General features: G+C 34.6%; 1 protein-coding gene and 1 long non-coding RNA gene across 2 annotated transcripts in view; one reads left to right on the plus strand and one right to left on the minus strand.

The window, feature by feature from the left end:
* LOC140057259 (uncharacterized) overlaps positions 1-8,858 on the minus strand; it is a 35,832-nt gene extending 26,974 nt beyond the window's left edge. Inside the window, exon 1 of the long non-coding RNA XR_011846896.1 lies at positions 7,631-8,858. This is a non-coding gene — a long non-coding RNA (uncharacterized lncRNA). The remainder of the gene's footprint in view (positions 1-7,630) is intronic.
* On the plus strand, positions 543-21,403 carry LOC140057258 (vesicular inhibitory amino acid transporter-like). The gene is made up of 4 exons (XM_072102844.1): positions 543-648; positions 17,803-18,099; positions 18,583-18,734; positions 19,022-21,403. Exons 2-4 carry the CDS (start codon positions 17,853-17,855, stop codon positions 20,090-20,092), a joined length of 1,470 nt encoding a protein of 489 aa, XP_071958945.1. The 5' UTR covers positions 543-648; positions 17,803-17,852; the 3' UTR covers positions 20,093-21,403.
* Positions 21,404-23,652: the final 2,249 nt, after the last annotated feature.

The following is a 23,652-nucleotide window of genomic DNA, read 5'->3' on the forward strand; positions in this document are numbered from 1 at the left end:
CAAAAACGTATCAAAAATTTTCCGATTTGCGCGATACAGTTGTTGCCGCGTGTACGTACGACTACAACGGGCGCCTTACTACAATCTATACCTCTAGAAAATATGAAAAACGTATCAAAAATGTTTCCACTTGCGTTATATTATATTTTGTATTGTTAAAATTCATTATTATTTTTTTTTAATGTTGATACGTTTCTTGTTCAGACAACACAGTAGCATACATTAAATATTTTATGTGGAGTCATATACACATGTATTATTATTACATGCGTAGAATGTTTAGTCCAACTGTGATAATATTCAAAAGAATTGCCATGTTTCGTTGTCGGATGATTCGCGAAACGATTGAAAACAATGAAAGCGTCTTGATACCAGCAGGAGGAGCTTCGTCTGAACTTAATATGCCATGCGCAAACGCGAATTATCCTCAGTTTATCAAGGTCTATGTAATTTTAACCTATTAAAAGCAGCAATTGTATTGAACTGCCTGGAATGATTGTCTTTCCTTCAGCTGTGCTTTAACTGTTCGTGAGGGTTAGTTAATACGTTCACTTTGTAAACTGCTCTGGGTGAGGGCGTTTAGGCAACAAATACAATTAGTTTCTTAGTACAGTACACATTGACAAATTTACACTGAGAATTAAAACGGTAAGTAGACTAGATCTAAGATTGTAGGTAGACCAGATATATTTGGTTAAACGTTTAATTTCTTATTTTATTTATTTTATCGACAATTATATAATGTATAAGTAACAAATATATGTGATATAAGACAAAGAAAATAAAACTGTTTAAATAGTTTCCTAACTAACCCCTTTGGACATTTTGGATTGTTTTCGTTTAGCTCGTTCGAGTAGTATTTCCATTTAGCTGTTTGTAGCTTTTGTACGGATTTTTTTTGTTTTTGTTTTTTTGTTGCACGTCTCGCCAATAACATAATCACAAGTCTACTCTCGCTCGATTACTTCTTCGTATTTGGGTCAATAAATCAATAGCAGCGTGTCGACCAACGTGATCATCAAATTGTCAAATTAAACTGTATTTGTGATTTTTAAAAAAATTACATGGTTATTGTTAATCAAAATATTTGGCACTTAAGTTTGAACTTGTAGTTTTAATTTTAAAAATCATCGAAAATATTCTGAAATTTTAGATTTTTAAATTTTTATTGAGCTTTGATTTTTTTTAAAACCAGAAACAAGTTGATACGATATAACTATTGTTGTTGACAACGCTTCAACAACGCTTCAACAACGCAGTATCACGTGACCTTCCAATATAGTCGGTTATTATTGTGTGTTACTTTGCGTCCGTTTCAAACAAAAATTCCTTTGTCAAATTTTTATGTTACTTTATTTCAGAAATAAAGTTACATTAGGCCTATACCTAGTAGTATAATAGGCCCAGGGTTATCTTATAATAAGTGACTTCTACTGCTTTATTAAATCTATACCCCTAGAAAGTATGTAATGTACGTGATATATTATATTTTTAACTGTTAAAATCATGCAATTAATTATTTTTTTATAATGTTGATACGCTTTTTGTTCAGCGTACATTGTTGAAGTTTTAGCAATGATGACATTTTCAGCCACAAACATTTTAAATTAAATGCGGAAAAGAGGGCACGGATATGCGAGATCTTGTGTTGAATGTGTTTAGTATTTACCGACCGACCGACATAGTGAGCTATAGAGTTGCGTTTGCACACGACTAAAAAGTGGAACGGGGGAAAAAACAACAGATTTTTTTCGGTTTAATTTAGCATGAATTCATACAACTCATCCGCTTCGTAATAAGTTTAAAATGGGGATTTACCATTGATCTCGAGGAGCTATAATAGATTTAAAATAGGGATCTTCTTCTTCATGTACCATGTCCTTCAAGAACGTTTGCGATTATGGCTTTCCATATAGTCCGGTTCTCAGCGACTCTGACAACTTCTTCAACATTCAGTTTGAGTTCTTTTGCAATCCTTTCTAAAAACATAGCTCTTTGATTTCCTCTTGCTTTCCTCCCTTTAATCTTCCCTGTTAAAATTAAATATTCCAGTTTTTTCTTTCTGAGCAGATGTCCCACAAAATTATATTTCGTTGAAGATTTCACCAATATATTCTTTCCATCTAGTAATTATCTGGTCCCTTTTGATTAGTATCGTTCCATCTCTGGAAAAAATGGGGATAGGCCTATTTTTACACAAATTTACATTACGTGTACCATTTTCAAGCACAGGATTTTTAAAAAGTTTGACGTGCACGAGTGTTATGTATTTGAAGTTTATTAAAATGAATAGAATTGAACACGACTCGGTATAAGAACAGAAATAGAGTCTCACAAAAAAATGCACACATATGAGAAATGTTTATTATTTTTAGAGACAAGATTTGATTTAACATTACAATATTAGATTATTTATTTTGTGTATTGGTTATTTTTCTCTGACCGAAGATTATTTGTTGGAACTGGTTTTTTAAAAATGACAATAAATATAAAAAATAATTTATTAATTATTAGCAATTCATTCATTTAGGCTTATCGCCTGACTTTATTTACTTTAGGCCTCTGGCCCCTAGTAATTAACAAAATAATAATTACATTGAAAAATAAAGCAATTTATGGTCACAAGATAAATGAATTAATTAATTTCGTTCTCTAAGCAAAACATATATCTTAACTTATAAGCATGATAAATATATTTAGATAGATTATCAATAATTATTGGATCCTGTGATGACATTAACGGCAGAATTTAAAAGTATTTGGATTTTCAAAAAATAAAGAAGGTATACATTTTTTTCTGATTTCCTTGTAACGAGAGCAAACTGTAACAAAATGATATTCATCTTCAACTTCATTTATATTACATATTTTACATAACCTATTGATGTGCTCTATTCTTTTCCATCTTCCCCTTTCTACCTCTAGTTGAAGTGTGCCCAGTCTTAGTTGACTTAAAGCTCGCTTATATCTAGTATCAAGGGTCTGTAGTAAGTATCCATCTACTCCGAAATTGTTTTTGAACATTTTATAGTATCTTAATTTTGAAGAAATATTTATGCTTTCAAGAATTGCTGCACAGTTCGCTGGCAAGTTAAGGGACGTGCATCGGGTAATTTGAAATCCAGGATCGTATTGATGACGTCAGGTGACTGCATAAGCGTGAAGTGAACCGATTGGCATGTATCCCGTCACCAAGCCTAATTGCTTCGATTTCTCGTAGAAGTGCGCATTTTGTGTGAGATTCCACGCTAATGAATCCGTATGACTGCGCTTAAAACGAAAGAAAACTATTACACTTGGGTCGTTCACGGTTAGAACACGTTAATTGTAGTAACAGTGAGCTAAATCCATATTTGAATTGCAAAAATAGAACTTAGTTGTATGGATTGTGTTAGGATGAATAATTCATTCTAATTGTTAATGATTTTATTCTTACCATCCTTTTAATGTGTTAATATATTGCCCTTCGAAGCACATAAATTCAATGTTTGTTTGCGATTCAATTTCACGCAATTCTGCCAATTGTCGCTTTTTAAGACTGCTTTACTTCTATTTAGACCTACAAAAGTTGTCCCTTATTAAAAAAACAACAAATAAAATTACTATTGTAACCAACCCAATAATAATATTTTGTTATATTTATAAACAATTTCATCTGACATATTCAGAGTTATTTGAAAATAGTAGTATGTCAAAAAATACACATTTTCAAAAATACCTGATGCTGTAAACGCACGTTAGCAAAATGGTAAACAAAATTTGATGTGTTATACGCACTTTTAAGGGACTCAGATTAAAAGAGACCATAAATACCACATCTTTACAAGAAAATTTACGTTTTTGATTAAAATGGCAATGCTACAGTATATACGATGTTGTCCTTTCTGTGGTACTGTTAATAAGGGGCATTACAGTTTCAAATGAGTGTTGTGTCATATGAATGTCGTTAGCAAAAATGTCTAGACGGCACTGGATGCATGCCATGGTTTTGAAAACATACATACGTAGCCTAACATGCTACCAGCTAACAATCTAACGTTTTGATAATACTGAAACGTTATTTTTGTGTTGTAGGCCTACTTATCTAGTATATAGTGTGAAAAGTTCAGAAGGAGCTATAGTATTTTTACTACATCACTCCAACAATACGCTTCCATTATTTGGAAGTTATAATCGTTATTAGGCATATAATTGTTATACATAATAAATTTTCATTTCTCAAGAGGCGAAAAACTAACAAGTTTAATTTTACTTCGATTTTGTTTCCATAATTAAATCATAACTCCAATTTGACTGTGCTGTGAATGCTTTCCTGGAACGTTTCGTGAAGACGCCTCACAGTGGGCCAGAATCAATTCAAAGTGTGCCAAAAGTCCAAAATGGTAAATGTGGCATTCCGAACTTTTTAATATTGGATTAGGAAGAAGACATCTTAAATTATATAAATCGACTAATAATTTTAATTTTTGTAAATTTTAATAGTGTCTTGTAACCATGGAAACTTGAAGAAACCAGGGCATTTCACTTAAAATGAGCAAAAACAACAGTTTTGATCAATTCGCTGTTATTTTTTCTAGAAAAAAGCAATGGATTTGATACTGCATGAAATTATTGCCTGTTATTAATAATATTAGGCAGTAAAATAACATTTTCGATTATTGCTTTATTTTAGGGTTAAAAGTCACAAAATATAGCCCAAAAATACCAAAAAATCGTATTTTTAAAGTAAAACCACTAAAGTAGTTTGGATTCGCGTCGATTCGCGCGCTAATTTTGACATTAATATTTCGAGCAAAGCTTTAGCTTTACGTTAATACCAAATTTGGCTGCGAAAATTTGCGACATTGCATATAGGAAGCTATTTAAATGTCCCGTTTTAAAATAAATGTATAATGCATTTCCATTGACACATTGATGTACCGCAATCGCACGAACTTCACGAAGAGAAAACCTTTCCACGACGCGTCTGTATTGGAAAAGAGAATGCTACCAGTGTGAGAATAAGCATTCATAAATGTAGGTACAGGTAACATGGCCTCCATATCAAAATACAACCTTTAAAGCTGTCCATTCGGCTGGTTTAATTACCAACATTGAACTATCCTGCAATGTATGTTTACGTGAATTGCGTTTACATTACAATGTAAGGAATGCCGAGAACATATCAAAAGAACTTTTGGGGTATACTACTAAAACTATCAAACCATTTCTTTATTATTTACGAAGAATATGGTACAAGTATGGCCGTCACAAGGTCACAAACATTTCATCAGCTATTATTAGTCAGAGAACCAAAAGAACTGCTCTATGCTGCTTCACAAGGCGTCTATAAGCAAAATTCACATTTAAAATATGTGCTGAAGTTTGCAATGCTAACACCATTAAGACCAGCTAAAATAAGAAAGTTAATATCCGAAAAAAAACAGAACCGATCAAGTTTACAAGTGAAAAAGCTTTGTCACTCTTAGCTAGTTGAAACTGCATATGACAAAACAGTCATACCAAACAGGTTTGTGGAACGTGAGGGAAGCTAAGCATAGATGCTACGCAAATAATATAACGGTTAAAGAAGATTCGTCAAGAGTACCCCTTCAAAGCTTGCTGGACCAAACTGCACTTCGAATTGTTCAGTAAAAAAAAGAAGATATTACAGAAGTAGTTGAACATAAAGATACTTCCTCGTGATTTTGCCGACCTTTACACCTGCAATTCAATATATTATTTGATATTAATTAACTATGAACTGGCTGCAGATGAAAACAGAAAAGACAACATCTAAATACACTACAATTTACAATTCACCATAGTTGACCAAAAGGTCGTGAATGCTTTGACTGAAACCAAGTATTCAATGCGATGTTATATATATGTGGAGCTACTCCAAAACAGTTTAATGATTTGGATAAACTCCCATCGAGAGCTATGGCTCTCGCCACTACACAAATGGAGTAGGTGCTTCGAAATGCTAATTCATATTGGTAAAGAATGCCAGTAAAAAAAGGGGCGTATTTCGTCTGATAGTGAAAAAGCCATCGTTGCCGATATGAAGAAAAGAAATACACAATCGGTTTAAAGAAGATATAGGAGTGAAAGTAGATGAACTTAAACAAGGTTCAGGAAAACAATGGCAACATAGCTTGCAGAGCTAGCTTTCCAGGAAAAGGAGACTTTCGCTGAAATTTGCGGGTTTGGATGTCAATCTAATACGTGTTTAGACCCTTTACAATTTAGGGACTACTGCCGAAAAACAGCAGAGTTATATATACAACTCTATCCATGGTATAAAATGCCAGTGAGTGTACATGTTCTCCTAGTTCATGGTTCATCAATTATTTCGAGTTCTGTATTACTGATAGGTATGATGAGCGAAGAGGCTATCGACGAAAACATGCAATGAAAACAAACAACAACATAAGTGATGTATTTCAGTCATTTAAACCCTTATTTGTAACATACAATAAAAACATATTTTCAATATTAATATTATTCACACAATCAGAAAACAGTATTTGTAATGACATCATACTGAACAATAAAAAGATGGTTTCATTGAACTCTGTGGATCTTTAAATAATTTAAGTACGTTTCAATCATGGATGCAATTTAATCATACATGATATTGTAATGAGAATTAAAGTCATCTAATCAAAAATTATTATTTTATGGCGTCTAATATATTAAGAAAATGTTCCAGTTGGATTTATTGGGTGTAATAGAAACCCTTACACTTTCAATAATGAATGTAATATCAATCGACATAAGAATCACAAGTACATTCGCCTCAACCATTCAGAAAACACCATTTGTATTACGTCATACCTATTTAAAAATACTTCTATTAAATTCTACGGGTCTGAAAACCCCTTAGATCCTTTAAAAGTTCAGGTAATCAGTATTTATTTATGCGTATAGACTTTTGGCACACTTTGAACCAATTCTGGCCCACTGTGCGCCGTTGCAAGCTATCTTTTTTAGAGACCATATCATTTACATGCGAGGTCCACTGAAGATTATTTTAATTTAGAAACCGTTTGCAATTAACAATTATAAATGCTAATATATAAATTTGATACAACCTTACATAAGGTAAAATTCATAGTTTTGTCTTTACTACCTGCTTCAAACCCATGACGTTTACGTAGGATACAATAAGCCTTCAAATCGTCCCCAGCTATAACACATTTGGCTTCTGGGTATTTTGATAGAATAAGATCAATGGAAGTACAAACATGGTTGGTAATACCCGTTTTTACAGCGACTAATAGACAAAGTGGAACATAGATAACGCCCATAAATAGCTTCAATAAAGGCCACTAGGTATACCAAATATTCCTATTTGTCCGGTTCCTCATGTATGAAATAGGTGTTCCGTGGGATTTTAATGCACGAAGTGAAATTTCACTTGATTTCACTTTATTATGGTGCTAGGATAGCAAAAATGCCAGGTAACACATTTTCTCGATGCCCGTAACAGCCACTTCAAAATGGTGCCCAAATGGCCCTATTTCCGTAACCTTTTGGTCTATTGACAAGATATTGGTATCAAAATACTCAGAATATATTATAGGCCTACATTTATATTCGCTGTAATAGAAAATTTTGACTAAATGTAACCGGAAATGCTATTTACCTGTACTACTGATCCTTATTTTTTGTCGCGACGGAAGATTCCAAAATGAACATCAAATCGAACTTGTAGGCGTCGTTCGACTCTCAACTTCAACGCGGTGAATTCGGAACTAGCGAAGGCTCCCCCTTGAATTCGCTAGAGTTGCTCCCCATGGAAACTTTTTCGCTTGAAAATTCGCTTCAATTTGACCAATCAAATAACAAGGATTGTAAAGTCAGATGAAGATTGAAAACATTTTTTCAACATTCAACGTAAATTTCGAGTATTCTTGTCTTTTTATGAAAAAAGGTGCACTTGAATAAATCACCAAATCAGAGAAAATGTCTTCGGCGGATGCATGAATTTGTAGATACCTATAATAAGCCTGGCCTACCTAGACTCGAAGCCTACCTAACTTTTTATTATGCCTCTGGGCCCGTATCCGGACAACTACTCCCTGGACAATTACCACCCGGACAATTACCACCCGGACAACTACCACCCCCACCCCCTAGGACAACTACCACCCGGACAATTACCCACTAGGACAACTACCCTCTAGGACAACTACCCCCTAGGACAACTTCCCCCTAGGACAACTATCCTCTAATACAACCGCTATGCCCCTAGGACAACTACCCATCTTGAACAACACCCTCTGAACAACCACACCTCTAGAATAGTTAATATCATGACACCTTAGGCTTTTCATTTATTTTGCCTTTTTTTCTAAAAGTTATTTTTTATCAGCCCCTGTATATCTTTTTCCAAAACAAATGTTTTACCGTAAGAGCTTATGTCATGCTCTTTAATGACATTATACGTTTACTGCAAGTCCAGTAATATGAAATATTGTTTTGGCTGTTACTACTTCATAGAAGAAATTTTCTCCCCACTCCTGAGAAAATAGGACAATAAATGTTTTTAGAACCTAAAGAATAATTATACCCATGATGTGTTTATGTCTAACATTTGTACTTATTTTATTCCCTAACCCTTCGTATTCTACAGCAAAGAACCTCCTAATTTTTCTTTAGATTTTAAAAAAGCCTACACCAATTGATTAGACGATTTGAAAATAAATCTCTGTCTCTCATAAGGGCGGGTGTATACATACTAAAGAAAACATGATTCAATAGATATTATACATGTTACTAGCATTATGATAATATATTTATGTAATACATTGTTGAACATATTTAACATATTTAATAACAAACTAGTTTAACTAGTTTACATTCACTTCTACGCCCGGTAAATTAAGTAATGTTTTTATGATATCAATTAGAATAAAATACATGTTATTAATAGAATACAATGTTAAATTTAATTAATATTTATTTTTTTTACCAGAAACAAGTTAAATATAGAAATATTAATATACTATCCTTCGTGAAAACCGGCAGCGCCCGGTAGTTGAACTGTCTATTTGGCAGTTTTTTACTAAATAAATTGCATAAAACGAACAATTAAGTTAGCATTTAATAAAAGTAGGTCAAGGGTCATCAATCCATACCAAAATATTTTGAAAAAATTAAGTAGGTCAAGTGTTATAACGTTCGTAAAAGCAAGTTACTTATTCGCCGTAGAGGGCGTAGATGTAAAAAGGTTTGCGGAACTAGGGTGGCAAATGGTAAAGTAGGTCAAGGGTCGTCGATTCATACCAAAATATTTTGAAAAAATTAAGTAGGTCAAGTGTTATAACGTTTGTAAAAAGCCAGTTACTTAATCGCCGTAGAGGACGTAGATGCAAAAAGTTCGCGGAACTAGGGAGGCAAATGTAGGTCAAGGGTCATCGATTCACACCAAAATATTTTGAAAATATTAGGTAGGTCAAGCTAGTTACTTATTCGCCGTAAATGCATACAATGTTACTGAACTGTGACGGGAAGAAGTAGAGGAGGTCAAGGCTAACATCTTGATGCAATAACAATTGTTATTACGTATTAAAATCTGTTTTTTAAAATATTTGTGACTGTCCCTTTAATTAATAACAGACACAAACATGTATGTAATTGTTTCACAAGAGTTAGAACACTAGTGTAAAATTCATTTACATTTAATATTGAATATACGTACGACGACGTGCATAGGGAAACAATAACGCTACCCGCACAACTACCACAAGTCACAAGTCACAAGTCACAAATCAGTTTATTTGATCCAAAAGAAAAAAAAATACAAAGCAAAAAATATACAAAAGGACCAGGGAGACTTCCATTAAGGCCAAAAGCCGCATGCATGGAAGCCACCCGAACATTTTAAATAATATATAATTCTCATGTATATAATATAATTTAAAAATTAACAAAGAACAGCTACAACCCATCTCTATTACATATATAACAATTTTGGATAGAACATACATCATCATATTCTGAAATAAAATTATTTTTTAAATATGTAGAAAAACCGGACAATTACCCCCCGGATATGACAACTAGACCCTAGGACAACCACCCTTTAGCTACCCACTAGGACAACTACCCCCTCGGACAACTGCCCCATGTAGGCCTACAACTACCCCTTAGGACAACTACTTTGGTAACCAAATTAACAAGCTGCTTCTTTCGGTATTGTATTGTAAATTAATTTGTGTGTGAGGATCAGTGGACTACATGGGCGGTGTACCACACTATACATTTTACAATATTTGACGTGAAATTATTAAAATATTTTACCGGTCTTATACAGACGTATGTACCTAAGATGTGTAGTCTATTTGGTAATAACTGTAGCGAAATTTATTTAAAAAAAAACTTCTAGGACAATGAAAATGATTTCCTCAATTGGCTATGTTTTCATAATAGGAAGACTAAGAAATGTATGAACCTTTCAAAGAATAATTGTAACAGCCAAATTTAAATAAAAGACAAAGTATATCTGTTTACGATAGCGAAATTATGCTAACCCTAATTGCTAATATAGCGTCATGCTGGTGGAATGACGCGATAATCTCAATGTGTGTTGAACCGCAAATCAATATACATTTCGTTCTGTAGGTTACAAAAACGATGTTCAGTATTATGTCAAATAACGCATTTTTGGAAGTACACACATAAAAATCGCCACGGAAACCATATTCTCGACGTCAGATCTTTTGGATGTTATTTAACATACGAAAAATATAAACATTATGTTTTTCAAATTAATAATAAATGTTTTAAGGACGATGTTGGTGAATGCGACATAAACAAATTACTCAATTTTCCCCCTAAAACTTTTTAATGAAAAACAAGGAAGAAAATCAGTAGAGATATGAATGTTAATTGGAGATTTTAAAAAACACTCAGAAAAACGATATTTTACAGAAAGAGTAATAATTATATGTAAATCAGTATGTGCACTTCTCACAGAGAGCAGGCAGGCCTACCATGGAGGAAATTACTGTGCAAAGTCCCCCTAGATTATCAGCAAATGTGCATGTTTCTCACTGAAAACTATAGGTGGCCGATGTGCAATATTGCATGTGCGCTCTGGAGAGGGCAGTGTTACAACCGCTAATAAGAAAAAGTAGAAAGTATTTTGTTGCTCCTATACTTTACATGCATTAATGGAGACAAGTTTGACACAATTTGATCTGCATATCATGTGCCTTTAATCCAATGTCGTAACTCTTTATATATATGGCTCTGCGCTAATGTAGAAAACGCCAGCTAATGTCGAAACAACCGTTAATGTAGAACAATCCACCATGTAGTAAAACCTCCAACTAATGTAGAAACACCAACATCTTATGTAGTAAATATAAATCAACACCAGCTAATGTAGAACGACCTCTTGAAAGTGATCACCTCAATTGAACGACCACACCGTCTCTGTTAAGGGACCGCTTTTATCATTGACCCCCTCTCGTAAGCGACCACCTCTCTTAACGACCACAACTCTCATCAATTAAGACCTCTATTAAAGGACCCGATCACCTCTCTTATAGTCCTATGACATGAAATAAAAAATGAATGAAAAGAGAGGAGAGGTGATCACTTCCGAGAGGTGGTCGATTATAAGAAGCGGTCCCTTAAAAGAGATGGTGGTCGTTCAATAGAGGGGGTCATTTACAAGAGTTGGTCGTACTGGCGGTGGTCCCTTAAAAGAGGTGGTCGCTTACGAGAGGGGGTCGATTATGAAAAGTGGTCCCTTAAGAGAGTAGGTGATCATTTCCGAGAGGCAATCGATTATTAGAAGTGGTGCCTTAACAGAGACGTGGTCGTTAAATAGAGGTGGTCATTATCGAGTGGTTAGAAGATGATCGATTATGAGAAGCTTTAATAGAGAGAAAGAGGTCGTGGTCCCTAAAAAGAGGTGGTCACTTACGAGAGGTGTGGTCGTTAAGGGAGGTGGTCGCTTATGAGAGGTGGTCGATTATGAGAAGGGGTCCTTTATGAGAGGAGGTGATCCCTTACGATAGGCGGTCGATTATAAGAAGCGGTCCCTTAAACAGAGATGGTTGCTTAAGATGTGTGGTCGTTTTAGAAAGTTGCTTGCTTACTAGAGGTGTAAAGACTGATAGCTAAGTAAAGGTCGATGCATTTGCACATGATTTAGACATTTTTGTAAAATATATAACATTTTCTACATTAGCTGGCGATAGTAACTACATAAGCTGGGAGGCAATTTTCGTTACTACATAAGCTGTTGACCGTTTCTACATTAGCTGGCGTTGATTTTTATTCTATTACATAAGCTGTTGGTGTTTCTACATACTGCATGATGAGCGGTGGATTGTTCTACATTAACGGTTGTTTCGACATTACCTGGCGTTTTCTACATTAACGGTTGTAACCATATATGACAGTAGTCCAATGTATGAGAAACCTTTATATGAAAATGTTTTGCATAACAAAATTAAAGAACTTATGAAAAGCCGTATGAAATAAAATGGAATTCGCTATTCATAATGTTATAGCAAAGCGCAAAACAATTTTTAATTGAAGAGTCAACCACCAGTCACTCCTGTCTTAATGGCCTGCGAGGATGCTGATACCATGATTACTTTGCATGTTATTGGTGTAATTAAACTAATTTAATTACCGGACAAAAGTAATTTACGTAATCTACGCAATTTTAATAAAGTAGAAAATTGGTTGAAATATAAAAAACAAGTTGGATCACATCATCGACTTAAAATTGACACAAACACTTTGTTAATACCAAATGGTTACAGAGATAGGGCCATTTGGCTGTTACCATGGTTACGGGTGTCGTGAAAATTGACTTAATAGTTTTGGTATTCTTGTATTCTAATAAAGTGAAATTACGATATTACACGATGATCCTTTCTATATGGTTACTGGGCAAATATTGATATATGTGCACTATATATCACTGATAATTTGGTAGATGAAAATAGGAGCTTGATTGATTTTACAAGGTCGTCAAGGCGGGACAGACACAAAAGAAGTGTATTCACGTCTAATGGACCATTCGATCAATCGAATGACATTTCAATATCAATAGAATATAAAATAGTGTAATTAATAAATACTGTTCTTAATTTAACAATATTTAATATCAATTACCGTACAACTATGCATTTCTTTAGGATTATATTACAGGATTATACTCCAATTATCCAGAGTGGTCGAGCATAAACAAAGCTTAAAGCAGTGCATTATCAACAAGAAAAGACATTGTTTAATTTAAATTTACAGTATAAAATAATTTATGAAAAGACAAAATTGAAAATGATACCATCTCGGAAAGTCCAATTATGGCTATGTCACCGTATATCTGAGCAGAGACCGCTAAGGAGGAACAAACCGTTAGCATTTTCTTCATAAATTGTGTGTCATACACTCTTTCGTTTCTAAGCAGGATGCTACTATAGACCTAATAACTCGATGACCAGTAACAATGGTCCAACGATGAACCCATCCATCCACTCTGGTTGTAACATTTTCACCCTTTTTGTTGAGGATGAAACTAACGATGATTAATATTTAAAAAACAAAATAATAATTTGGATTTCTATTATCTAGGCTCATGAAAACTGAATATTCAATTAAAACTATTGACAAGGAAATAATGCATGTCGATTATTTATATTATTGTTTATCTTCGTTAACTGTGTAAGGGCGCAAATCGTTAATTTAAAATCGAATATTTATCAGACTAAGCTATCGATGGTTGCGCTATAGACATAACTTCTATTTAAGTGATAGACATGGTTTATTTTGACGGGTCACCTACGATTATAACATACCGTTTCGACGCGGAGGTAGTTTTGGTGCTAATTGTACCCACCGGAGGAACTGGTCGAAATAACTTAATGTTAAACACGGTAAGAAAAATGTATAATTGTGGCATTGCATAACTGTTATATTATTTTTGCCATACACTGCCATATATTTTGAGAATACTTGTAATTATCGGGTCGAAGACCTACAGATCACTTGTCTGGCGTTCATAACTCGAGACCAAGGAAGCCAGGGGCATGACTGGGGTTAGCCACACTCCTACTAAAAAGGTCAACTTTTTTAGTCCTCGGTCTGCCTATAACATGAAAAATGTGCAATATAGCGAGTACCGGTAATAGCACTTTTACTTTATGAATAACCACACTATACAGGCCCGTAGCCAGAATGCATCAGAGGGAGGTTTTCTTGACACCAAGTATTTTGCGAGCGCAGCGAGCAACTGTAGGCTGGGGGCCAGGGGGCCGCCAAGGGCCCCCGGTCGGGTCCAGGGGGCGAAGGTCCCTGGAAGCTTTGGCTCTCAGAGCAATTTCGGTTGTTTTAATAAGCTTACAGAGACATTTTTTACCTACTAAAATCTGAGTTATGCAGAGAAATTATATAGTACAGTATTATGGAAGTTAGTAGTACTGATCATGAAATACAGCTTTATTGTTGCAAAAAAGTATATTATATTAGGCCCTTAAATAATTTCTTATCCTATAAACATAAAAAACAAATAGTACCGTATATTTCGGTGTACAAGTCGCACCTGTGTATAAGACGCACCCATAAAACGGAGACTGAAATATTAGTATTTTTTATGTAGTCGATGCATAAGACGCACTTATTTCTAGGCCGAAATTTAAACATTTTACAATCAAAACAATGGTATTTTAATAATAAAACAACGATATTTGAGACATATTTATTAGAATCAAATGATATAATTTTGTTTGATTGCCTTTATTACATCGTAATCAGCTCTACTTCAACTGAACGTTCAATGAAAAGGGAAATCCCCATATTGTTTCAGTTACGATGCACTGTGTGGGTAGGGCTAGCCTATGTCTATTTAAGTAACTTTAATTTCATATTATTTAAATATATACCTTCTTATTGTGTGTATGACCATTATAAAATCAATCCAAATGATGTTCAGTTTTTTGGGCTGATAATGAACCAGGAATATCATGTTGGGTAGGCCTATATGAAAATCCTATTTCCATGCATGCATTACAGCAATATGAGGAGAGGAGAGCACTAACCATGTGCTCCTTGCCTGGTGGCCAGCACTGTTGGCCATATACACTATCAGATTAGGGGAAGCTACTTAACACAATAACAACACACTCTTTTAGATATCGCTTGACATACGAACTATTGCCTACATGATTATAAAATTATGTGATTGTTGACATAGAGATGTAATAAAAATAAACCACTGCGATCAAGGAAAATAGTTATTGTGTAATTAAAATGTGACACCACCGTAATTAATGGACTCTTCCATAAATGTGTTGCGCTGTGATGATGCTGCATGCTGCTAGAATACACACCCGCGAGTTCAGAGAGTATTACTAGGCCTGGGTAGAATATCTAATGCGTACTGTAATATTAATTAATACAGTTGAGGATGACAATTTACCTTAACTAAAAATTCAATAAACTTGTTACCACACTGTGGTTAGACAGGAGTGAGTAACTAGCTAGGCCTACATTGCAGAGTAGTACACTATTTTTAATTAATTTAAATATTAGTAGGTAATTAAATTAATTAGGGTAACATTTAGAGGTCAAATTTGCGTGTCAAAAGTGCGTCTTATACACCGAAATATACGGTAGGCCTACGTACACGTACCAATTTAACTCAGCACCATTTTTATTCAAGTTTACACAGTGAAATTCTTTGGTTTAATGAAAAATATTTCCAGGAAAAAAATAAAAATCCCCAAAAAGATTGAACTGAACTGAACGTGATCTTGTGCGTTCCGAAAAGCCCGGCCGAAGCACGCGATTGGTCAGTCCATTTTTCTGTCATATTTATCAACAATCTCTCGATCTCACGCTCAGCAGTGACTTTGACATCGGACAATCTGTATATTCGATCGATTTAAACATAGTCAATAGAAGTAAAATGACTAAAAAATCTGATATAATTGATAATTAATTGCACGATTTTGGAAGTGGGGCCTTTGTTTTTCAAGGGGGGGGGGGGGGCCCTTTGTTTTTCAAGGGGGGGGGGGGGGTTCGCTGGTAAAAGGGGGGTTCGCGCAAAAGGGGGGGTTCGCCCGAACCCCAAAAAACCCCCCTGGCTACGGGCCTGCTATATTCGAAATATTTCAAGGCTCGCAGAATCGCCTGCCCATGCAAAGAGGTTTTATTGGTTTTATGAAATATTAAATCTGAATTTAGTAACATTTTCTTACCTCGGCCCTACGGTCACGACTTACCAACCTCTGTCGCCTCAATTACGTCTTCAGATTGTTTTTGCGGATCCGCAAATTATTGCATTTCGTACTAGACCAAAATATGGACAGTCAGCTTTGCGGCAACTATTTAGTAAACAAATTGGTCGCGTTTTTCAGAAAAGACAATTAATAAATAAATAGTTTAAAGATGTATTGTCCCCCTGAAAAAATAATTCTTGACAACATTTTTGTTGAATATGCCATTTTAGTGCAACATACTAGTTATCCACTTTCACCAAAAATTGGATAAAAAAAATGTATTTACCTGAAAAAACTGTAATTTAAAGCAAAACATTGTCAAATTGGCTGCCAGCCTATGGGTTTTTGGTTGATTTTAACCATTTATTTTTTCATTTTATAAGTGAAAACATTATTTTTTTTTGTATTTTCTTCTAGGGAAGTGATTAACTTTATTATAACCATAAAATAACATATTCAAATTAATCTTCATTTTTCATGTTTTTGGGGACAATGCATCTTTAACTAACATCTCAAACTGTAATATTTGTGGTAAACAGTCGGAGAAACAGATACACTCTCTGAAAGAATGAAAACAAAACATAGATTAGCAATCAAAACATTATGTATTGCTGAATACAGCTTTATTCATCCATATCATAATAAAACTAGAGGGTACTCCGAGAGTACAAACCTCCGCCTACTGTCAAATTCCCCTACATAAAATGTCCCCGGAAAATTTATAATATTTAAAAAAAAAATGTTATATTAGTTTTAAGTGTAAATAGGCTAACTGAACAATACAAAGTTGTGGATGAGCGTTTGGTGTAATGGTTATGTATCCAGCCTCTCACAGTTGAGATCGCTGGTTCAAGTCCCGCCGAGGTTTTTTTTTTATTATTTTTTTATTTTATTTTTTTTTGTGGACCTTGATCTTTGACCCTGACCCTTCAAAATTTAACCACAATTATATGATGAGTCATTGATCATTGTGGCTAAGTTTGGTGAGAATCGGATAAAAACTGTGGTCTCTAGGCAGTAAAATAGTTTTTTGTTAGTTGTGACCTTGACCTATGACCTTTTCCCCTCAAATTCGAACTCCTCCGAGCTTTTTGGGCTTAGATCATTGTGACCAAATTTGGTGAGAATCGGCTAAAAACTGTGGCATCCAGGCTGTTCACAGACCCACAAACGCACAAACACACGAACACACACACCCATACAGGGGTGAAAATATAACCTCCTTGGCGGAGGTAATAACAACAGAAATTAAAATATAAAACAAAAATCATATGCAGAGTAGCCTACACACACATTTTATAATGTTTTAAAATGCGGTAACAATAACATAGAGGTAAAACAAACTATTAAAAAAAGTTAAAACATAATAGTTCCACTTTTAAAAAGACAAAATATTATGTGACATTAAAATGGCTATTAAAGAAACCTGGAAATTGTCCCTTTGTACGTACATTTATATATACAGTACTGTAGATAGCGATTACACAATATTTATTATTATCGATATTTTTTAAGAAGAATTAGTAGGCCTAGGCCTACTGAATTAAATAGTGGATATCTTACGTTATAGGTTGACCTTAGTTGATATTGTATCACCTTCGAGTGACGTTACTACTCATCATGGATCATCTGCGATCTATTGGACTCCATGTCAGGAATAACTTTCAAAGTGTAGCATCGAGCTCTGAATATAGAGAAGATATTGAACTATGTCCGAAGGATGAGTCGAATGTCAGTTACACAAACTCAAATCACCATAAATTCCAAAGCAGTGAGAAAAATGGTCACGTAGGCCCGATACCAAACAATCAGGATGGAACATGCTCTGCCAATGAACTACCGCTATCACATACACCAGAAAGCACTGGTAAGGAAAATTAGATCTATTCTCCGTTCCTTGGAAAATGCCGTATATCATAAATTATTTGTAGGGCTACCAATCTACAGTGCCATATTATGAAGATGAATTTACCAAACTTTTCTTTGTTTGGAGAAGTTCGGTTTACCACCAGTTTAGTTCCTTCATGCATGCACCTTCTTGATAAAGCAGTTTGCGAGTCTTTTTTAGTAAAGTGATCATGCAGATGGACAGAATAGAGACTCGTTTTTCATATCAAGTTTGATTAACCAGTTTCAAAATTTGTCTGACTACAGTTACTCTATAAATAGTGGGCTTGGCAATAATAGTCTTCTTTCATTCGCTTTACAATATTATTATTATTACTTTAGTTAACTGCCTTGACAAATCTTTAAATTTATACGATTATGTAAATAAGCATTAATAAATATATTTGGATATGAATGTGTGGGATTGACAATCTTATTTGGAGCAAGAAATGTTATATTTTAGGCAACTCATCAACATGGCAGGCTGGGTGGAACGTAGCTAACTGTATGCAAGGAATTGGTATACTGAGTCTACCGTACACCATCAAACAAGGAGGTTTGGCTGCCCTAATTAGCATTGCCGCTGTTTTGTTTATTGGAAATTATACAAGCAAGGTATGTTTAATTGAAAAAAAATTGATTCCAAAACAATAAATGAAATTACAAACTATCCATTTATTGTTTTATTTAAAAAGATGGTTAATGCATATACAAAAGGTAATAACCTGGGAGTTATTTACACCGCTAAAATGAAATAATATACCAATTAATCAGTCGTTTTTATATATTTTAATTGAACTTCATTCAAATAATTGCATTTTATAATAAAAAACAAAAAATGACAAAGTATGTATGTAATAAACATTTCGTATTAAAATTAAGGTTCTTTTTATTATAAATAGATATTAGTACAATGTCTGTATGAAGAAGAAGATATTGGGAATGGAAAGATTCGACGAACCCGAGTGCGCAATACATATTCGGATCTTGCCGATGAAATGCATAAATATGGCGGAACGCTTTTGAATATTATGCAAATTATCGACGTGACTGCAGTTGCCACACTTTACTTGGAATTATCGGGTTCACTACTAGTTGATACATTTCCATACGCTGGTATCTCTAAGCTTAGCTGGATCGTTATATCAACTGTTATTTTAATACCAACTATATTTTTTCGGAACTTGACTCGTATAGCATGGTTAAGTCTCATTGCTGTGCTATCTCTTATTGTTATGTATTTTAGTGTAGTCTGGTATAGCTTTGGTAAGAGTTTAATGTGGGATGTTTCAGAAATTCCGCCGTTTGAGATACAAGGATTTGCTGTGAGTTCTTCGATAATTTTATTCAACTTTGGAACGCAATTTATTATGCCGGGTGTGGAGGAAAGTATGTCTAATAAATCAAAATTTAACATAATGGTCGATATCACATACTTCATCACGGGCGTTCTAAACACAAGCTACGCGTTCTTTGCCTATATTACGTTTGGTGACGACACTAAGGAATTCATAACGTACAATATGCCGCTTGGAGTTCTGCAAGCACTTGTTAGTATGCTATTTGTTATCAAATCATTACTCTCCTATCCACTAATGATCTTCATTGTTGTTAGTTCGTTAGACGCAATGCACCTTAGTATTCTACCTCCGTGTTACTCTTCAAATCCGGATAAACGTCCTTCTCTCTGGGCAATGATTTTCCGAATTGTTTTAGTCCTATTTACCTTATTTTTAGCAATTGTCATTCCACATTATACGTTACTTATGGGTGTAACGGGTAGCTTAACGGCACCTTGGTTGGATTTTATTTTTCCGTGTCTTTTTCATTTAAAATTAAAATGGAATAGATTAACGGGAACGCAGGTTTGTATGAATATTGTCGTTATATTTGTTGCGTTATTTGGTGGAATGGTTGGGCTTTTATTTTCGTCTAAAGCACTCATTCAAGCATATATTAAAGATTTTACATAACCCTGCTCAGAGTTGGCGACACTGTACTTGAGGTATAATAATAACAACAATAATAATAATAACAATAATATTAATAATAATTTATTTGGAATTTACACTCGACCAAATGGAAGGTGCATCCAAAAAAAAAAAAATTATATAGTAAACAAAAATTACAATAAAAAAGTCGATGTAGGTCAACATGTCAAAACAATTCGACTACAGTAACTACCATACCATTGATAAGTATCACTACAGCAGCAGGAAACCCACTGACACCTAAATATACAAACTACAAAAAATAAAGATATAGAATAAGTTAGGAACGGTATAATTTAAAATGAATTGAGCAACAACAATGTAGACCTAATAATGAGATAGATATCAATCATTTGGTTTAATTGAACATTACTCGCTCAGGACAATGATATTTGGTAGGGCCGGATGTGCGCTAAGAAGAGTTATTTCGGTATCAACCTAATTACTGATTGGGTGACCCACTTAAACTAATTTGAATACTCAAAATTGTTTCTTGAGTAGGCCTATAATAAAGATGCCTACTTTTAAAAATCTGGATCAACCTATATAATATAATGTATGGTGCAGTATACTACATTAGTTCGGTAATTAAATTCAACAACTTCAGAATAAAGACAATTATATTTTATTTCCCTGTAAATGAGTAAAACCAGGCCTATATAGGTTTTATATTGAATGCCTGGTAATCTGCAATATGCAATAGAACGTAAACAAATAAGTTTAATCTTAGCCTAAACCATGCTACTCAGGAAGCATTTGTCACATTTTTTGAAGTTTGAATTTTTGCTTTCGTGTGTTTAGCGATACCATCACATAGCATTTTTCAACTTGGTGTCCACATTTTTAACACATTTTTCACCCTTTGAAAAATGACAAGATATGTTTTGACCCTCCAGCCGATTTTGTTAAATTTCAATATTAAACATTCAATCAAGTTAGAAAAATTCAACGGGTAACAGTATTTCGGCACAGAATATACATTTCGTTGATAAGAACTTCATCACACAACTTAAATGTTAATATTAGAGTAAATGATAATTCCTTGAATCTGTCATATGTGCGATCGGCAACAAATAGAAGACGAGTATCACGTTTGTTTTGTATGTCCGGCTTATAAGGAAACCTTACTGAGTTCTTATTATTAACGTAATTCCTCTTATTCAAAGTTATCTAAGTTAATAACAAATGTAAATGCTTACGTTTATTTGTATTTATTTGTATAGTTAAATAAGAGAGAGTCAACGTTACTGTTATATATTGTGAATCTGGGCCCATGGCCTAAAGATAAAATAAAGGCAGGCAGCATTGCCTGGAATGAATATCTTGGCAACCGCTAACTGTATACACTTCATATTTTATTTGTCCTAATGGAACATTCTGCAGTAAACATCTCGAAACTATTCATATAATGAATACAATATTTTGTAAACGCTTAAAAACCACAAAAAGCAAAGGCCACTCAGGGTCTCCACACAAAACTCAGCTTTTTGCTTTGCTAAATGTTTACTATGCCTAGAAAAAAACAAATAACAATAACATGCATATTCTATTTGTCCTGGTAAATGTATTTCTGGACTATTTACTGTATATTTCTTATTTTTTATAAATGTATGACTGAATGTGAAAATGATACAAAGGACATGACTTCAGAACTAGACGTTGTTGAAGTTCACATTATGAAAGTAAAAAGAGGACATTTTGTAGTTCTAATAAAATTATTCACTTCCGCAGAACAAAAAACTCCCAAACATAATTATTCCACTTAGGCCTAAATAATAAACAGTTAAATTTAACCAAAGACAAAGAACTTCGGGTTGACGATTTTTTCTAAATCACAGTTTCTCATCAAACTTTTGATCAAAGTGGATATGATGTGACATTAACATGGAATAACTATTCAACAAAAAATTGTTTTACAATTATTTTTCAGAGGGACAATTACTCTGTTTTTACGTACAGACATCGACCGAATTTTTACGTACTGACATCGACCTCGATTTTACGTACAGACATCGACCCTGATTTTAGGTACAGACATCGACCTAGTTTTGACGAACAGACATCGACACAGTTTTTACGTACAGACAGCGACACCGTTTTACGTACCGATTACGACCCCGATTTTACGTACAGAAATCGACCTAGTTTTTAGGTACAGACATCGACACCGATTTTACGTACAGACATCGACCCCGATTTTACGTACAGACATCGACCTAGTTTTTACATACAGACATCGACCCTGATTTTACATACAGGCATCGACCTAGTTTTGACGTACAGACATCGACCCCGTTTTTACATACACATATACATCGACCTCGATTTTACGTATAGACATCGACCCCGATTTTACGTGCAGACATCGAACCCGTTTTTACGTACAGGTATCGACAATGATTTTACGTACAGACATCGACCTAGTTTTGAACTACAGACATCGACCACGTTTTTACGTATAGACATCGACGCTGATTTTACGTACAGACATGTACCTCGATTTTACGTACATACATCGACCACAAATCAACGTAGAGACATCAACCCCGATTTTACGTACAGACATCGACAATGATTTTACGTACTGACATCGACCTAGTTTTGACCTATATACATCGACCTAGTTTTCACGTAAAGACATCGACCCCGTTTTTACATACAGACATAGATCTAGTTTTTTACGTACAGAGATCGACCTAGTTTTTACGCAAGACATCGACCCCGATTTAACGTACAGAAATCGACCCCGTCTTTACGTACAGACATCGACCTAGTTTTTACGTACATACATCGACTCCGTTTAACGTACCAACACCGACCCCGTTTTTACGTACAGACATCGACTCCGTTTTTACGTAAAGATATCGACCCTGATTTTACGTACCGACAGCGACCCTGATTTTACGTAAATACATCGACCCCGTTTTGAGGTACAGACATCGACCCGATTTTACGTACAGACATCAACCTCGATTTTACGTAAAGACATTGACCCCGATTTGACGTACATACATCGACCCCGATTTTACATACATACATCGACTCCTATTTTACATACAGACAACGACCCCGATTTTACGTACAGACATCGACCTAGTTTTGACGTCCAGATATCTACCCCGTTTTGACGTACAGACTTCGACACCAATTTTACGCAAAGACAACGACCCTGATTTCACGAAAAGATATCGATCCCGTATTTACGTACAGACATCGATCCCGTATTTACTTACAGACATCGACCTAGTTTCTACGTACAAACATCGACCCCGATTTTACGTACTTACATCGACCCCGATTTTACGTACAGACATCGACACCGATTTTACGTACATACATCGACCCGATTTTACGTACAGTCATCGACCCAGTTTTTACGTACATACATCAACGTCGATTTTACGTACAGACATTGACCCCGATTTTACGTACATACATCGACCCCGATTTTACATACATACATCGACTCCTATTTTACATACAGACAACGACCCCGATTTTACGTACAGATATCGACCTAGTTTTGACGTACAGATATCTAC

This window comes from Antedon mediterranea, chromosome 8, assembly GCF_964355755.1.
Source record: "Antedon mediterranea chromosome 8, ecAntMedi1.1, whole genome shotgun sequence".
NCBI lineage: Eukaryota > Metazoa > Echinodermata > Crinoidea > Comatulida > Antedonidae > Antedon > Antedon mediterranea.

Coding starts and splice junctions, on each gene's coding strand:
- LOC140057258 (XM_072102844.1), top strand. CDS start 17,853: ATGGATCATCTGCGATCTATTGGACTCCATGTCAGGAATAACTTTCAA. Junction 18,100..18,582: donor ACATACACCAGAAAGCACTG/GTAAGGAAAATT, acceptor GTTATATTTTAG/GCAACTCATCAACATGGCAG. Junction 18,735..19,021: donor TTGGAAATTATACAAGCAAG/GTATGTTTAATT, acceptor TATTATAAATAG/ATATTAGTACAATGTCTGTA.